Source organism: Rhyacophila brunnea, unplaced genomic scaffold (assembly GCF_057557595.1).
Source record: "Rhyacophila brunnea isolate RB1 unplaced genomic scaffold, BYU_Rbru_1.0 scaffold_15, whole genome shotgun sequence".
Lineage (NCBI taxonomy): Eukaryota > Metazoa > Arthropoda > Insecta > Trichoptera > Rhyacophilidae > Rhyacophila > Rhyacophila brunnea.
This window is the reverse complement of record NW_028232806.1, coordinates 7,370,152-7,387,289: the sequence shown is the minus strand read 5'-3', so window position 1 is coordinate 7,387,289 and position 17,138 is coordinate 7,370,152. Positions and strand designations below refer to the sequence as shown.

The window sequence follows — 17,138 nt, the reverse complement described above, 5'->3', positions numbered from 1 at the left end:
CCATTGTGTGTCCTGTTCTTAGCCTCAGTATTAACTTAAGCTCATTCCTCGTCAAATATTACCTTCTTAAAATAAGTAATTTATGATGTTTTACAAAAAGTCTGTCACAATTTTCAATGACTGGCTCATGAAATAGTGTACTTTATTACGATTTATTGAATATTTTTATATGCCAGGACTCTGAAATAATTTAGAATTACGAAATTTGAATTAAAGGTCTGGTTTTATATGAAAATAATGTTCAAGGGACTTTTTTTTCACGAAAATTTCGAATTACGGCGAACTTTGAATTATCCGTGTTCTTATTACCGAGGTTTTACTGTATTGTTTAAATTAGCTGCAATTTATTCCGCATTGCAGATTCATTTGTAGCAAACATCACTCTTTTTGCCATCTCAAAACTCAACTCAAATTTAGATTCACACAAATAGTCAATTCTATGCATTATTATTATGACCAATTCATCAAGTTGTCTGATCTGTTTAGTTTTAATTTTAAATGACATAACATGACAATACGTGAGGATGGTGAGTAGAAATAAGAAACAGGCTATCCTGAAATGATTGGATGAGATATAAATCATTAAATTGGTTCTCAATATGGAATTAAATCATAATTATGCATGTATTAGAAAAATTGTCACAAATTCAGCAGAATGTGTGTTTATTCAGCAACCACAAATATATTATAATTTTGTGTTATCCATATCGAAAAGTCAAAACAAAGATGGCAGCTATAAACAAGCCGGAAAGTTTCAATTTCAATCCGCCAGTTTATAAAATATTAATACATATTGCTCTGGCGACCAAATCAGTTACGTTACATATGTTTCAGAAATGCTATCATGTGTTTTAATGCCAACATTTTATAAGAGCTGTTGTTGTAGACAAATTCCTTGCTGCATCAGACAATTAAGGAATAAATTTAAAACATGTACATGCAAGTATTTTCCTCGCCACCATTTGCCGTCATTTGATACGGCTCCGAAGACTTCTGATTCTTTCAAAGATATCGAGCAACCTATGATCCATACATACTTTATTTCATAAATTAATAATATTCTTTTTATAGGCGGGGTGCGGTAAACACCAGCTGTTATTGGGCAGTGTGTTTGGGCTTGCTTTGGCAGCGTCGGGTGTGGAATATGCAGCGATTCCTTATGTATTGCCGTCAGCTGACGTAGAATTCTGCATGACCACAAGACAAAAATGGTGGTTAAGTAAGTATTATCTATACTGTATTTAGTTTTAGAGTATTTTTCGACAGTACCTATCAAATTGCCATGATACCAAATGATGCTCGGTAATGAAATAGCTTGAATACTACTGCATTACTGGTTAAAATCATGTTTGACTTATTATTTTGCAGGTTCAATAACTTTGTTAGGAATATCGTGTGGATCGATTGTGTGGGGTAACTTGGCGGATCGGATGGGACGGCGGCGAACGCTGCTCTCCTGTCTGGGTGTGAATGCCGTCTTCAGCGTCATCGCCGCACTCATGCCCACTTATGGGCCCTTCATGATGGCCAGGTAACTCTTTAAATATTATCTTAATTCACTACAGTATCGCATAAGCATGTGTACTTATTAATCGGCTAGCGTAGCTATATTTTGTCCTGGCGCTTGCGAGGTTGTTTCAGCGGGTGAGCAGTGCATTTAGAAATTACTAATATAATTTTTTCTCACTTTTTTTGAGATACCTGTTGCATTTGATCACTACATCCACACTATAATATATCTTATAATGGATGTATGGCCGTCATCGGATCTGTGTGATCCAGTTCTCATTCACAGGTCGTCAACAGGTTTGTATAATGCTGACTTGCCGAAAAAAGCAAAAAATAAGTTGTTCATTACATATTCTTTGCCATACAAAATTCACATAGTTAAATTACACTTTTTCACCTCAGTAACATTTAAAATGTTTTTCTCACCAAAAGCTTAGGATACTTGTCCTTTCATTTTAACCGTGTTGGGTTAAATAAAAAGACTAGAACGATCGGACAGATGTCTCACTCGTAATACCCACTCAATATTCTCTCTCGATCTTCTCACTTCGTAAACTCACTCCGCTATTGTATCTTGCCGTGCCTCGGACAATAATATCTACTTCTCTGTTATATTGTATCACCGGACTTCTGTCAAACTCGCAAATAAACACACCATGGACCCCACATCCTGAAGCGGGCCCCCAGGCCAGGATCTTTGGCGGGTCCCCCTACCTATCGCTAAGCTTAAAGACATAGTAGCGTTTTCCAAATTTTTGTACATTGTAATGCATCAATTTGAATTATGGAGTTGGAGGTGGAATACACAATTAAAAATTATATCATACAACCACATAATTTAAAATAATAACATTATTGAAGAGAAACACCGACTTTTTTTTACTATCAGAGAGAATTTTTGATTTGTATTTATATCACTTATTTGGTCGACTCGCCACGCCGGGCCCTTCCTGAGCCCGGGCCCCCAGGTTAGAACCCTGTCAGCCCCCCCTTTCTGGGGGTCATGAAACACACAATCTACATCATCCTCAGACTTCAGTTCTTCACTCCTCCATCATCAACATCCAGCTTCTCCTACATCCAAACTGGTTACTACCACATCCCCAAATGAGTGATAGACAAAATGACCTGTCAGAAGTGATGAAATATATCATTAATAACAACCCGTCATGTAGTGAATATCATATACGTCACAGTGAAAACTCACTTGACAGAATCGTAAATACCCTTCTACAAAAGTAGTGAGGTAAAATATTTTGAGTAATGAAACGACTACGCAAATGTCAGGACTTAATGTACCTACTCTATCTGAAAAGCTCTCAATTTTTCTGTACATAATATAATATAATTTTTTACAGATTCTGTTCTGGTATTGGCATGGGCGGAGCGCCGGTGTCTGCGATCGGCTGCCTGGCGGAGAGCTGTCACGGCTCTGGTCGGCGTGCACCCATCGTGGCGGCGTTACTAGCGTGCGCTGCATTAGGCGCGGTCGCCTCAGCCGGGATTGCGTCTCTCGCCCTGCCACACACTGGGCGGGACACTGTTTTAGAAAACAAGGAACACTTCAGCGCATGGCATAGGTATTGACAAGTTTTTCTTTGCATTGCGCTCGGTTGAATCATGAAATAAATAGAGAAAATACAGTGTTTTGTGTTTTTGCTCATCCAAATATAAGACAAGGTGTTTTTAAAAATGTTACCTACCATTGAAGGTCGTGTTTGGGCATCCAAGCATTTGGAAGTTCTTGGGCTCGAATATCGAGTATTTAAATAATGTAGGCCTTTGAGCTCAACATTGTATCTTCTCCTTCGATTGTTGCGGTCTCTGATTGGCCCACAGATGTGTTGGAAGATTTTGTTATGAAAATGTTTAGGTCTCAATATCAACGTTTCCATGGCATAGAAGACCACAGGCTTTACAAATGTCTTACAAAGTATGCTTTTAGTTATGCGATATGATAGGCAGAATTTAAAACGTCTTTATAGATTGAAGTAGTATTAATTGTTTGCTAACATGATTTACCTTTTAATTTCGTTTGTGATGTCTTTATGTGTCTATTAACAAGAAATATAGCAGAATTGATTAGTTCATCACCATGGTAATGGGTTTTTTAAATTTTATTTCTGACATACATGTTATTTGACATTGCAGATACTTGCTGCTGTGTGCAGTACCAACAATGGTAGCTTTGGCCGGTCTGGTTTGGGCTCACGAATCACCAAGATATTTATTAGAATGCGGCAGAGAAGTGGAAGCTCTCATGATATATCAGGTAATATTAATTTTGTTAATTGACGGTGAGAAATTCCATTCCAATCGTAGATCCAATGGTAAAGCTCCTGGCACACAGTTATATATTATGTAGTGGGTCTCAACCACATCTGTTGCGGACATGTCCGATGTATGTACAGCATATCAGTCTACACTTCGTAACTAAACCATTAAGCATATCGTTGAGACCTGCATCCTCTATGCCGTTCCTGGGTGATTCGCTGTTCCACCAGCTAACAGGCTGATATCTTACCATCAATTGAGATTGTGCCAGTGGCTTTCTAGTACACATTGTGGTTTTTTTATGTTTGTATTTTTTTGTTATCATTTACATCCTACGATACATATGGATAACATTCACTTTGATTTAGGGTAATTTTGACTCATTAGTCCAACACACCAATTCGATGTAATTTCAATAGCTCACTGATAATATAAAATTGAGCGATGAGTTTAAATTATGTATTTTCTTAAACATTTATACACATCAAAAATCATTAAATAAAATTATTTTTATTTTTAAAAACAATCTACATATTATATTTATTTATATGTGATTTTCCATAGAAATTGTTTTTTTAAATAATCTAATTTTTAATTATTGTGGACAAAGTTGCAGTCATATAATATTATACACAAAGATTTTAGGCTTACGCATCAGAGCATATCGTTTTGCATACATTGCGATAGACATGCTGTGGTCACGTGATTAAAGCATTAATCGACAGCATTAAGTGATTAATCCTATAAATAAGTTAAAGACAGATGGCGCGCTGTGGCATATTTTATTATACTTTTAACGGTGCTGTAATCTGTATTTATTTATAATACATTCCTAGATATACAGCAGATGTTGTTGGCAAATTAAATTATAAATGATTATTTAAACACAATATGCAATTTAAAATTATTTTCTTTAAGAAGGTAGGCTGTAAATAATCGCCTAGTATGGTAGACTCCATTGTTAGTCTGTAAATATTTGAAAAATAATTGCTACTATGCATGAACGTAGGTAAAAATTATAGGTAATAATTTTTGTGTCACTAAACGACAATTGATTTCTTTTATTTTATGTTTAAATATAATACATTTACAAATTAATTTGTACATTCTTCTTCAAACTATATTTTTCAACAATTTTCTTCTTTCACAGCGCATATACAAGAAAAACCGCACCCGGAGTAGCGCCGGCGGCGGGATTGGAGGAGGCGGCGGGTCATCGGGTGGAGGGGGAGGCTATCAGTTGAGCGAGTTGGAACTCCCCTCCAAGAGACCTCCTGCGCCCATTCCTCCTCCCAGGTCTACCCTGGCCGATATGGCGTTCTCTGTGCACCAGGTTAGAAACGTTTTATAAGATTGATTGATGACTATCTTGGTTATATGCATCGCGTTGCCATGTATTTCCGTAGGACTTTCTATTTCGTTGATCCAGCAGCCTCCCAACCTTTCAAAATTTTACTACCTCTTTGATGACTAGATTAGTCCAGCGATTATCTTGTCGAGCTGTATTCAGTCCTAGAGCTCAGTATCAATATATGAAATCCATCAGGCTACCGCTCCGTCTCTTGGAGAAATTAAAAATGGCGTTCTGGTTCAGGAATTATTATGTAAATAATTACATCAATTTACATTTTTTGTCACACCACTATATGTCTACAAATAATAAGATTTTGTGTAGTTTTGTTACAAAGCTTTTTAGGCAATCTTAATATCCATTCAATTTCGGCTTTCAGTGAACAGATTTTGTTTTTTTTTTAGATGTAAAAACAATTATGTAGTCTTTTATATCAACCTTTTGCTAACCGAAGTGTTACCTACACTAATAACAATAATTAATGATAGATAGCAGCACCTGCAGTCATATAATTTTGTTTCATTATTTTAAAATACTCCATCTAATCAACGTCATTATTTTCAGTTCTGGAACTCATTCCTTCAACTATTCTCGACGACTTTCGCCAGTACGACATCGATCCTGGCGGCCGTCTTGTCGGCCACCCTCTTCTGCCACTTTGCGATATCAGCGTACGCCCCTGACCTCATAGTGAGGAACAAGAATGCCATCTTCCAGGCGGCCACACAGCGCATCTCAGGAAGGATGTTTGAGAGCGTCCTCTTCAACGCCACCACCATCGAGAACGTTGTCTATGAGAACTCTACCTTCTCCAATTGCACTTTCAAAGACGTCACCTTCTCACATGTCGTCTTCAAGTTCTGCGAGTTTCACGACGTAGAGTTTACGAATATCATGAGCTCGCTGACCTTCTTCGAGGGGAGCTTGTTTTTCGGAACCAGGTTTGTGCCGTTATCCCCTTGTAGAATTATGTAGACATGGGCTTTGTATGATGTTGGGCAGGAGGCACTGCATGTCTGCCGGAAGTCATATGGACAAGAATGGAATCGTTTTCTCTCTCTTACATGTTTATATCTATGGGCTTCTGCATACTTGCTCACTCACTCGTTTAGACGTTTTAAACACCACCGCTCAGATGGCTCCCACAACACCTCATAGCAATATTATCACGCAAGCAGAGAATCTATATTAAATAATAAACAATCAGTTATATAAAGAACTGTTTGAGCTTCTGTTATCATTGGGTTCAGCTCAGTCTATCTAGCTTACCTAGTTCAGTACATAAGTCTTGCTTGACCTCTGAAAACATGGATACTCTGTGTTCGGTCGACCTATGAATGCCATATTGTGATTAATGCTATTGATATTTTATTCTTCATCACTTGCGTCCTCTTGCTCGAATGATAGTGGAAACGATATTTGCAATACTCATGTTGGATCCTCGATGACATGAATCACATTCTAACTACTCCTCGATGTTTTCTTTATCAACATTTTCAAAACCTTGTAGATTTGCCATTAGTTCACATATTTCATAATTATTTTACTTGTCTCAGATTAGAATCGAATAAATCTCTTTATACATCTAGAAGAATTTTCCTTCGATCAGACGAGTTCGAACCAAGTTCATTTCTTGCTCAGATTATCCGAAAACCGAATTATGCACAACCGGATAATCGAGAGTTTATTGTGACTCAAATCAAACACTGAGTAGTGACACAGTGAGACACAGTGAGACACTAATGACATAAATTAGCAACGCCTACTTGTGGCGTGCGGGAAGTAATCGTATTTGCTTACTTTCTTATGACTAATAAGCGGAAGTTGTTTGTCTGTATTATTTTGAGAGGTAAAATTATGATTACAGATTCATAGACACGGATCTAAACACTGCCCGGCACATGGACGCAGCGTGCCGTCTCATCAATAGCACAATTCTGGGTCTGTCTCCCGTGTGTCCGTTGGAGACGGACCACAACATCTATTTGGAGGAAGGGCTCAAGTCACGCGCCATTTCAGCGGCTGCTGCCTTTCTTGGATTCCTCGTAGGCGGCATTCTCATCTCTCTCATAGGACGGGTTCCTGTTATAGGTAAAACATTTTATGAGTACACTGATTATATGGATATTTTAAGGAATGTCTAATTATTGTAAAGGATTTTGAGCCTATCAACTCTATTTCTTATCCTATAAATGCGCAACGTGGTTCAATAATATTATATAAAGTTATCCATAATTATTATTAACATGATGAATTATTTGTTTCCTAGTGGGTTCTTTGGTTTTGGCATCTCTGTCCACCCCGGGCCTGTACTTCCTGGAGTCAGAGACGTCCATCATCGTGTACAGCGCCATCTTCATCGGTCTCATCTCCATGGCTTACCTCGGCATCACAATCACCATCATAGAGTCATATCCCGTCAATCTTAGGTATGGACACTATTTCAATTATGATTTTTGAGTGTATGATGATTATTGGATAATCTTCAATAAATAATGTTGTCTTTTAAAATTTGCTAGTATAAAATATCTGTATTATATATTCGTAATTGAAAATTAAAAATCGTTCAACCGTGAGACATCTTATCTTTATCAGATCCATGACTTCCAGTATTATACAGTATGTAGTTATATAGCCTCATTAAACAAATTGAGCTACCCTGTGAGGAAGTGGACAATACGTCTTATGACGCTGGATGCGGCATTGAAGACGTAGCAGCGAAAGTGGGATGCTTCTACCGAGGGCAGGCACACGTATTTGTTCTTTCCGAATATAAAATGGCGATTGGAGATAACCAAATTGACTCCCGACCACTACACCAGTCAGTTTTTGACAGGCCATCGTGGATTCGCTGCCAAGCTCTATGAGCTTGGACTTGTTAGCCGGCCAACATGTCCATATGGCGGAGAACTACAGAATGCAAATTACATCCTCTGGGAATGTCCTAGAATGTGCTCCGAGAGGGAAGAGACGCTTCAGTCGGTCCAACCAGCTGTTGGGCCCATCGTGCCGTCAGACCTGGTCGCCACAAAGGCCAATTATATTGCATTAAAAAAATTTGCGGTATCTTATTGTGGACGTGAAGATCTCTTCACATAATTTTGTTTGTCCGGATGGTTTTAGCTTTGTTTTTTGTATCTTCTATATCATTAATTTCATTTATTTCTGTTGTCTCCATGCCTTGTTCTCCGATGGCACTTTTTATTAAATTACGTCTTTCAGTAAACTCGGTCAAAGCTCATTTGAGAGCGTGGTGATCTCAGTCTTGTGCATCTGCTCCTGAGACATTCCCAGCTGTAAAAAACTGCTGATGCTTCACATCTAAACTTAGGGCCTCATGATGCGCTCGATTAAGATTGAGTTTGGTGCGAGATGGGTTGGTTTGTAGGGGTCTATGTTTGTGCTGCCCGGTGATGAATTTATTTTAATTGATTATTTCACATTTCAGATGCACGGCTCACGGCTTCCTATTCTCCTTGGCGCACATAGCCGCCCTGTTTGCTGTGGGCATCTACTCCAACTTCACGCTGAACAGCTATGTGCTAGCCACCCTCATGACAGGCTTTATCGTGGTCGTGGGCACTGCATTTTCAACGCGTATCGTCGACAACAGTGCCAACCTCATGTAGACACAGAAAAAACACATACTCCCTTTTCTATAACCGGTTTTCTTGGATGAGATTTTTTTTTGTTCCGATGCCAATTAAAAAGGAAGTGTAATGGGTCTTTTGATGAAAAAATAGACGTGGAACGTTTAGAAATGAAGTGAAGTATAGCTCTGCTAATGAGAGTTTTGTGCGACTCGTCACAAAACATAAATTATTGCACTTCTGTGTTATGGACGCAACGGTTTTTTTTTACAAGATTTAGTTGTTATTGACACTGACACAGGTCTTCGAGATGTGACTGTATTGACGATTAATGTTGATGTCCTCAAACGAAACACTAGAAGACTGCAGTATGAGAGAACAAAATAACAGCATTCCTTAGCTCATTATCCAAGTTTCAGTGAAAGATGCCGCAATTCATGGTTGGTATGAGTGCAGCGCCACCAAACTGTTTCAGTTAAAGTGAAGATTGTCCTGATGGCGTCCGATTTTCGATACCAGTGACACAAGAAGGAGAAGTTCGAAGCAATCCGTTCAAATTATGATTATGACAGAAATGCGTCAAAAGAAATGAAGGCCTAAAACCAGTGACCTAGCCAAGCTTTGAGATTTGAAGATCTCTTGTTATCTGGTGATGAGGACTGGTCAAATTCAAAGTGCAATGATGATTTACCCTACTTCCAATAATTGGCGTGTGTCTTGCGGTTAATGCTAATCGGAACGTGATTGAATTGCAACATTACTCTCAGAAAATGAAATGCTGACTAATGTGAACGTTGACTCGCACCCGATCTCTCATTGGCAAATTTATAATAAATAAGTGAAATACATTAAATTATTAAAAAGACGTTATTTCACATTTTTGTGAACGTAATATTAAAATGTGTTTCTCCCTAAATGTTTATGTACATAATAATATTAGTATGATTACCAAATTGAGATTGAAGACGCGTAGAAGAGACTAGAAGATGTATCCCTTTCAGACATTTAATGAACTGTTTTGAGATGAGATACACAAAGATAGAGATTTCGACTGATTTATTAGGAAAGATTTAAAATACAAGTGCAATGGTGAATGATGCCGTTTAGAAGGAGACGAAAGCATTCCTCTCTTTCGTTAAGACGCGCACGAGGCTATTTTGCAAGGCAGTAGGAGGGTATATAGAAAAGACAATAGTTGTTACACTATTACATGAATGTGCGGTTAGTTATAAAAGTATCTAACAGTTTTATAGATACACAGTGCTTTGAGATTGATTCATAGACATTTTTTTACTATAAGTGAATGAACTTGGACAGATTTTTTTTTATATTACATAACCCTAAAGTTGATTTATTAACAGCCATGTAAAATTTTTTGATAATTATGACATGGGGTGCTTTTTGCCATAAAAAAATGATCATGAATTTGATATTATTTTTTTACATACCTACAGATTTAATTTTTGCATATTTTAACATTTTTTTCGTTTTCTATAATGTATTTCTATTTACATTCAATATTAACTTAACACGGAATATTATGTTTATGTATTTTTTTCTTGGATGACTTCTTACTATTGATGTTAATTGTATATTTCCTCTATGAACAAATTTAGTTATTATTATTTTTAATTTAAAATTATGAGAAAAGAACTCGTTTTATAAAGATGCACGATTTAAATTTGATTTGTTGAACTAACTTGCCTTTAAAAGTAACAACATACACATTTAATGTTCCTAACTGGTCGTTAACAAAGCAAGATCTCAAAAAGAACCATTTTAAAATAATTATCTTTTTTCTACCTTAAACTATTGAAGACCGTGTTTGGACAAGTGGCAGGTTACTGTTTAATGTCTGAGTGATGATTATAAAGTCAGATCCTGCGGCGGTGACTGCTGTAGCATGTGGTAGTAGTGCTTTCCCAGACGAGTCATTGACCACAATCGTCAGGTCAGGTCTGTCAAGAATAGAAACTTTTCTATTTCACTTCAGCCATCTAAATAATAGATTCGATGTGTTAATTTCATTATACAGACGGTCGGCGGGGATTGCGTAGCTCTGTGTAATTTAAACGTTAGTTGGCTCTCACATTTAAACTCGCCTCGTCTGCCACACAGCCATAAATCAAACCTTCCAAGAACGGCGATCCGGTGTTGCATATGAAGATCGTGCAGATCTACCTAGCGACAATCGCACGTAGCCTTCGGCATAGGAATGACCAATTCGTAGGTGTTTGTATGCGACCTGGCATCTTCGACTCTGAGAAGCATGCAACTTGTCAATTGCAACAGCAGATGTTTTTTTTTCAAATTAAACAGTCGCATTCGACCAATCTGCGGAGCTCCATTTGTTTGAGCAACGTGTGTTTTGTGAATAACGATGATGTCACATCGACGTATTCGACACATTGTAGGCTAGACGAGTTTTGATGTGAGAGCCGGCTTAGAAATGAGTTGCTTAATCGCTATGGGCGATTTTTCAATAAAATTAGTTTTGAATGTACGTATGTACTATATCGATAGGTCTACCAGCGTATCGAGGTGCGAGTTATGAATTCTGCCCTGTTTCGTCAAAATATCAAAATGAATATTTACTTGAGTCGCTAAATCTGCTCTAGGATAAATAACAGGTTACTAAATCCACTCTACATAGCCGACCGATCATCACTAATAAATCGCTATACAAACGTCACCAGTACTAGCATCAACATCATTGTAAATGGACAAAGGTTTTTCGTGATTTACTCAAAACTAAAAAAAAAACTCCAGAGCCGGCTTAGCGACTAATTGACTCAAATATTTAATTGTTTTTTTTTGGTATATCACTTTTGTACACTGTATTAGTGTTTCTGTATTCAATATACATTCCTATTGCAACCCACCAAGTATTATGTTAAAAATATAATATATATATATATCTAATCACCGTCCAAAACAAAAAATATTTTCATTCATTTATTCATTCAAAAAAAAGTATAACATTTACTACGACCAAACTTCTGTTTTATTATTTTACATCATAAGCAAGTGCTGGAAAATCATTAGTTCTGATTAACATTTTTTTATACGTACAATATAATAGGAATAAAGAAATGCAACACTGTCCATAGTGAATGTTGTATAAAAATTATTGACAATATAAAAATTAAAAAAGACATTTTCAAAACAATCTTATAAGTGAAAATTAGCAATTTTTTTAAGTGACGTACCAAAGACACATGTTTATTGTAGTAAATAAAAATAATTATTGCGCGTAATGTGTGAAATAATAATAATAAGTGAATTTATTATTGATTGTGATAAAAATAATGTTTTTGTTGCCATATCATAGAGTTAGTGTTGCCGCCAGTCAAAAATTTCTTTCCCTAGGCGTAAATAATAATAATTTCATAATAAGTGTGTGTAATAATGTTATTTTTAAAAGACTTTTATTTTCCAATCGACCCCACCTGATGTGTTTATTTATATAACTTTTTATTAATATAGGTGTCTGCAATATTTTTTTTTACTATTTTTTTGTAATATGTATTTTGTGATCAAATCATTTGAGATTGTACTTGTATGCATTTTTGGCATCAGTGATTTTGCTCTTTTGCCCAAAAATTATTTTATATTATAAAGCGAAGCCTTGTGAATTTGAACATCCATAATTTGATTTTTTTAATTTTTCTACAAAAAATTCAGAATTTTTGTGCAATACTTCATTATTCAACATTTCGGTTCCCATAATTTTGATTTAACAAGGTTTAACTGTAATTTACCAACATTTTGATTTGAAAATCTTAGCTGGATCATTCATTGATTATTATTATGAATGTAGAATTTATAATAAAATCGCTTTCTTTTTCTAATAAGACATAATATTATGTTTAATATCACTACCATACATTTTGCCTTTCAACAAATAGGTATATTTTTTTACCTATTTGACAAATTATCTATTAAGGAGTCCTTTCGCGTATAGACAAATCATTTTATTCTATTCAGTGTCTGGTTTTCAGTACAAATCATTTTCAACTATACCTCGTGTTTGAAATTAAACATACTTGAAAAAACTATTTTATTCAAGTACACAAATTAATTTGTCTTGGAGATAATTTTTATGGAAGGTTTCTGGTATTTTAAAACATTTCGGTTTTACTATTACGACATTTTTTCTGTCTTGATTGTGTTATACTAGTTATGTATGTATTCGTATGCACTTTTTAATTGTATGTAATTTCCATTTGATTTGACAAATATGACTTGTTGGCTATACAGAATTTATGTATTATGAAGTAAATCTACATTTCCACTCTGTAACGGAGCATAATATACTATGGACAGACTCTTAAGAGGTTGGGTTGAAAGACATTCTCTCAATCCACTAGGACCATGCGCTGAATTAAAATGCACATACTTGTTGTAAAAATAATATGAATTTGAACCCAGTATTTATAGAACTAGATACAATTATTCACAATAATTCAATTCCAAACAAATATAGTTATAATATCCTGAAAGTGTTCCTGAGCGGATGTGTGGATGGGCTGGTTTCTGTATATCAATTCGCAAACTTTAACCAACTATACAAGGTTTTATGCGCTATAAATTTGATGATATGTGGTAGATGAGGGGATTCAGGCAACAGCATTGTGATCGAAGTATTTCCGTACTGGGGTCCATAATGTCTCCTGTTTTTCTTCACTCAAGTCAATAATTAACACGGCCTGTATAAATAAATATTGTAAATCAATCCGCATACAGTGGTCTCCAAAGAGTCTATCCGTGAGGGTATGTGAGTCAGTCCAAACACTCAGGACACCATAAGTTCAGCAAAATTTCACGAAGTATCGCATAATATACTAAATTTACAGATTAAACAATTAATGTATGCTCAGTGCGTCTACTGTCAAATTCATGTGTCATACATAAGTAGGTATTGGTTTTTTATATCAACAATGCTTTGCTATTATAAATAAATAATTTCCCACCTTTTGATTACATGAATACAGTAATACCTTTGAAGATACATCATAGGTGGTTTATCTATCAGGCGAGACAGCGTAAATCAACATAGATAAGTTGATACAACTATTTCATACGAAAGTGACATGATTTATTCTTGTCAGTTTGAAAACATAAACTTGTGTCTGTCAAGTCTGGCAAAGTCATATATTGTTTTTAAATGTGTATTTAGACGCAGAACGTGGTCCTAATATATTGAGCAAGTGGCTAATATCCATTTCTCGTAAAATGAAAACTCAAGTTCCGGACCCAAAACATGCCTTCTCAAATGAATTTACATTATTTTAACACAGACCGACTCGGACAAAAATGACAGTTTGCAGAAATAGGATAACGATTTTAAGAAATCCGTCAGTGAAATCTGGAAATCGCCTTATTTATGTGTTGTCGCTCTTTATTAATAATAATTAATAAATTTCACATGACGTATTGACGAAATAATTTAAGTCGGGGTATTACTGTATTATAGGTTTGCCATATTGTTATTACGTGTCATAACTTGTGAAAAAAATATATAAAAAACATATCATGTATTGTCAATTAGATGTCGGTGTAATTGGGAAGTGTTTTTGTTTTAAACAATTCGACTAGTGAATGTTATTTTTTCTCTGTATATATTTCTAAATATATATATATATATATTATGTAGTAATTTTTACGCCATTTTAGAGTATGCCTTCATTTTGTTTTCTTCTACACTTCGTATAATTATTATCTATCAAGAGCTTGAAAACTCTTAACGTTAGTTATATCATAATAATTATTATTATTGTATCTAGAAAAATTTTACATTATTAGATTGTAAGTGAATATTGATTTATGTTAGCCTGTATCAAATGTTAATCTATCTTGTAAACCTCGTAAATCCAAATTGACTGCGTTTCAGAAAACGGAAAAACTGTCTTTGATTAGAATTTTGAAATTTTAAAGTACAATCTGTATAGAAAATTTTTCTGTTGTACACACGAATTACGTAATTATTGAAGATTATTTTTTATTAATAATTACACCGCATTTAGACCAAGCGAGCGAATGTTTGTTTTTCCCCCACTCCAGTGAAATTCTCTTGACGTAAACGCTTTTTGTTTGAGCGAGCATAAGAATTTCGTTGAAGTGGGGAAGAACAAACATTCGCTCGCTTGGTCTAAATGCGGCTTTAGACGTGTGACTGCCGCAAGAATTTTAGAATTATCGTATTCAATAAAAAATTAATTTTTGACTAAAATGGGATTTATGAGTTTTACAAAATACATAGACAGACGGTTGTTTGTTGCCCCAAACGCAGCATATTTTCCCAGTGCAATTTTGAAATATCTTTTTATTTTACTAATAATTATTCATTTGCGACCGTAATATGTTGATAACTCAAAATCTTATATTTTACGATGTCATGTTTTGTGGGTATTCTTTAGTTCAATTTATATAGTTTTATAATGCTATTTAGTCTAATCATAAATTGGACATTTCAATGTATAGTTTGGTGTATGCACTAGTGGTGAAGACTGCCTCTTAACCTTTTCGATTCCTCACGATATTACTATGGAAGTATCAGACAGGCCGCAGATTTTTAACGACACACGTTGAATGTTGAGCGAAGCTCTTACTAAAATCGCTGTATTAAATCGATAATTTGTGGCTTATTATTTCATAATTATTCAAACAGATGTCATTACGTGTTTAATTGTTTAGATTCTACAAATCAATCGCAGTGGCTGGTAATTTGAGTTTAAAGTCAGACAAGACTCGCGAAATTTGTATGTGCGGCCTGTCGATCACTTCGTCATAGAGCGAGAATACTCGCTGAAGGTATAGAACCGGTTAACGATTACAACGAACAAAAATAACAGCAATACACACTTAGACAGTTAATTATTGTGTTGTAATATTTGTTCTATTGTATTCCGCATTACTTGATAATTTCACAATAAACTCAGTTTATTTGAAATTATTTGTATTCAAACTTAACCTTCATTGTTTCACCATTGTATGGTACTAATTGCCTATGTCCATACAAATATTAGTTACAGTTACAGACCCAATAATTTCATAGTAACTGAAGGTTTCGCCTGTTTAAATCAATTTTCACAATTTGTATTCTTGTATTAAAATTATTTTTATGAGTCGAGACAAATGTTTAGTATTTAGTCTTCGCCACTGGTGAAACAATAAATCTGAAATATACGGTGCAGCCATGATCATCGATGATTTTTGACTTGTCAATATATTCACGCCATACACGAGGAGCTTTTTCTAAATGACTCTTGGATCTGGACATTCTCATTCCTACAAATCAAAAATTTTCACTTTAATGATTCCAAAAATTACCTTCAAAATATCAAAAGACAAATTTAATGTTCGTTTTGACTTTATGTGTAGTAAATATAATCGTTTTTCATTGTTTGTTTTTGTGTTTGTTTTGAGTGATTTGAAGTAATTTCTTTTCATAATGTTTTTGTGCTACGATTTTATAATGCAGTGTTTCATAATATTATTAAGAGACACTGGCAATATGAGTCGCTAAGTCGCCAAACCCGTTCTGGGCGATTTTTCAATAAAATTAGTTTTGAATATACCTATGCATGTGCTATGTCGATAGGTTCCGCCCTGTTTTGTCAAAAAATCAAAATGAATATTGACTTGAGTCACCAAATCCGCTCTAGGATATATAAAGGGTTACTAAATCCACTCTACATAGTCGACCAATCAGACGTCATGATTCAAACTGTGATTTTTAGCATACGTTTAAATCGCTTAAGAAACGTCACCACTACATCAACATTATTGATGTAAATTTTTTCGTGATTTACTTGAAACTGAAAAAAACCTCCAGAGTGGGCTTGCGACTAAGCCACTCATTTGATTCAGCGGGATGGAGGTATTTTACAAGCGACCAACTGGAGCCATCGAAATTAAATATTGTCAGTGACTTTTTAATAATTTATATTACATCACATAAAAAAAACAGACTGTTAATAATATGTATGTGGAGGTGATTAAAAGTATATTTATTGATTTTTTTCTCGAATTTTGTTTGTTTATAATGTTTAATTACAAATTTTAATAAATACCTTTATAGAATCAATTAAATATTTTTTACTTTATTAAAATTATTCATCATCTCATGATTGATTTATTATGTGATTAAATAAAATGGATGTAAAATTTTAGACAGATATATTGTAATACATATTAATTATAATGGATAGATTGCTAATTTTTTCACTCTTCTGTAAAAACAAAATAATTAAAAACCGTGTTCTGTGTAAGTATTTGAAATTAAAACAAGTTTTGACTGTACATATCTGATAAGTATTATCCGTTTTGTATTTTAAGTGCTTTTTAGTTTCAATCCGTCAAATAAAAGTTTTTCGTCTAAAATAAGTGTATTTTTTTCATTCCTTATTGTT

At 34.9% G+C, this 17,138-nt stretch overlaps 1 protein-coding gene across 2 annotated transcripts in view; it reads left to right on the top strand.

Annotated features, from left to right (window-relative positions):
* LOC147074864 (synaptic vesicle glycoprotein 2B-like) overlaps window positions 1-17,099 on the top strand; it is a 70,223-nt gene extending 53,124 nt beyond the window's left edge. For both annotated transcript variants that reach the window (XM_085942994.1, XM_085942993.1), the window contains exons 4-12: window positions 1,072-1,219; window positions 1,369-1,531; window positions 2,868-3,089; window positions 3,661-3,781; window positions 4,934-5,116; window positions 5,699-6,075; window positions 7,002-7,225; window positions 7,404-7,563; window positions 8,583-17,099. In XM_085942994.1, coding sequence (XP_085799120.1) covers window positions 1,072-1,219; window positions 1,369-1,531; window positions 2,868-3,089; window positions 3,661-3,781; window positions 4,934-5,116; window positions 5,699-6,075; window positions 7,002-7,225; window positions 7,404-7,563; window positions 8,583-8,763 — 1,779 coding nt within the window. In that variant the 3' untranslated portion in view covers window positions 8,764-17,099. The remainder of the gene's footprint in view (window positions 1-1,071; window positions 1,220-1,368; window positions 1,532-2,867; window positions 3,090-3,660; window positions 3,782-4,933; window positions 5,117-5,698; window positions 6,076-7,001; window positions 7,226-7,403; window positions 7,564-8,582) is intronic.
* The last annotated feature ends 39 nt before the right edge of the window (window positions 17,100-17,138 follow it).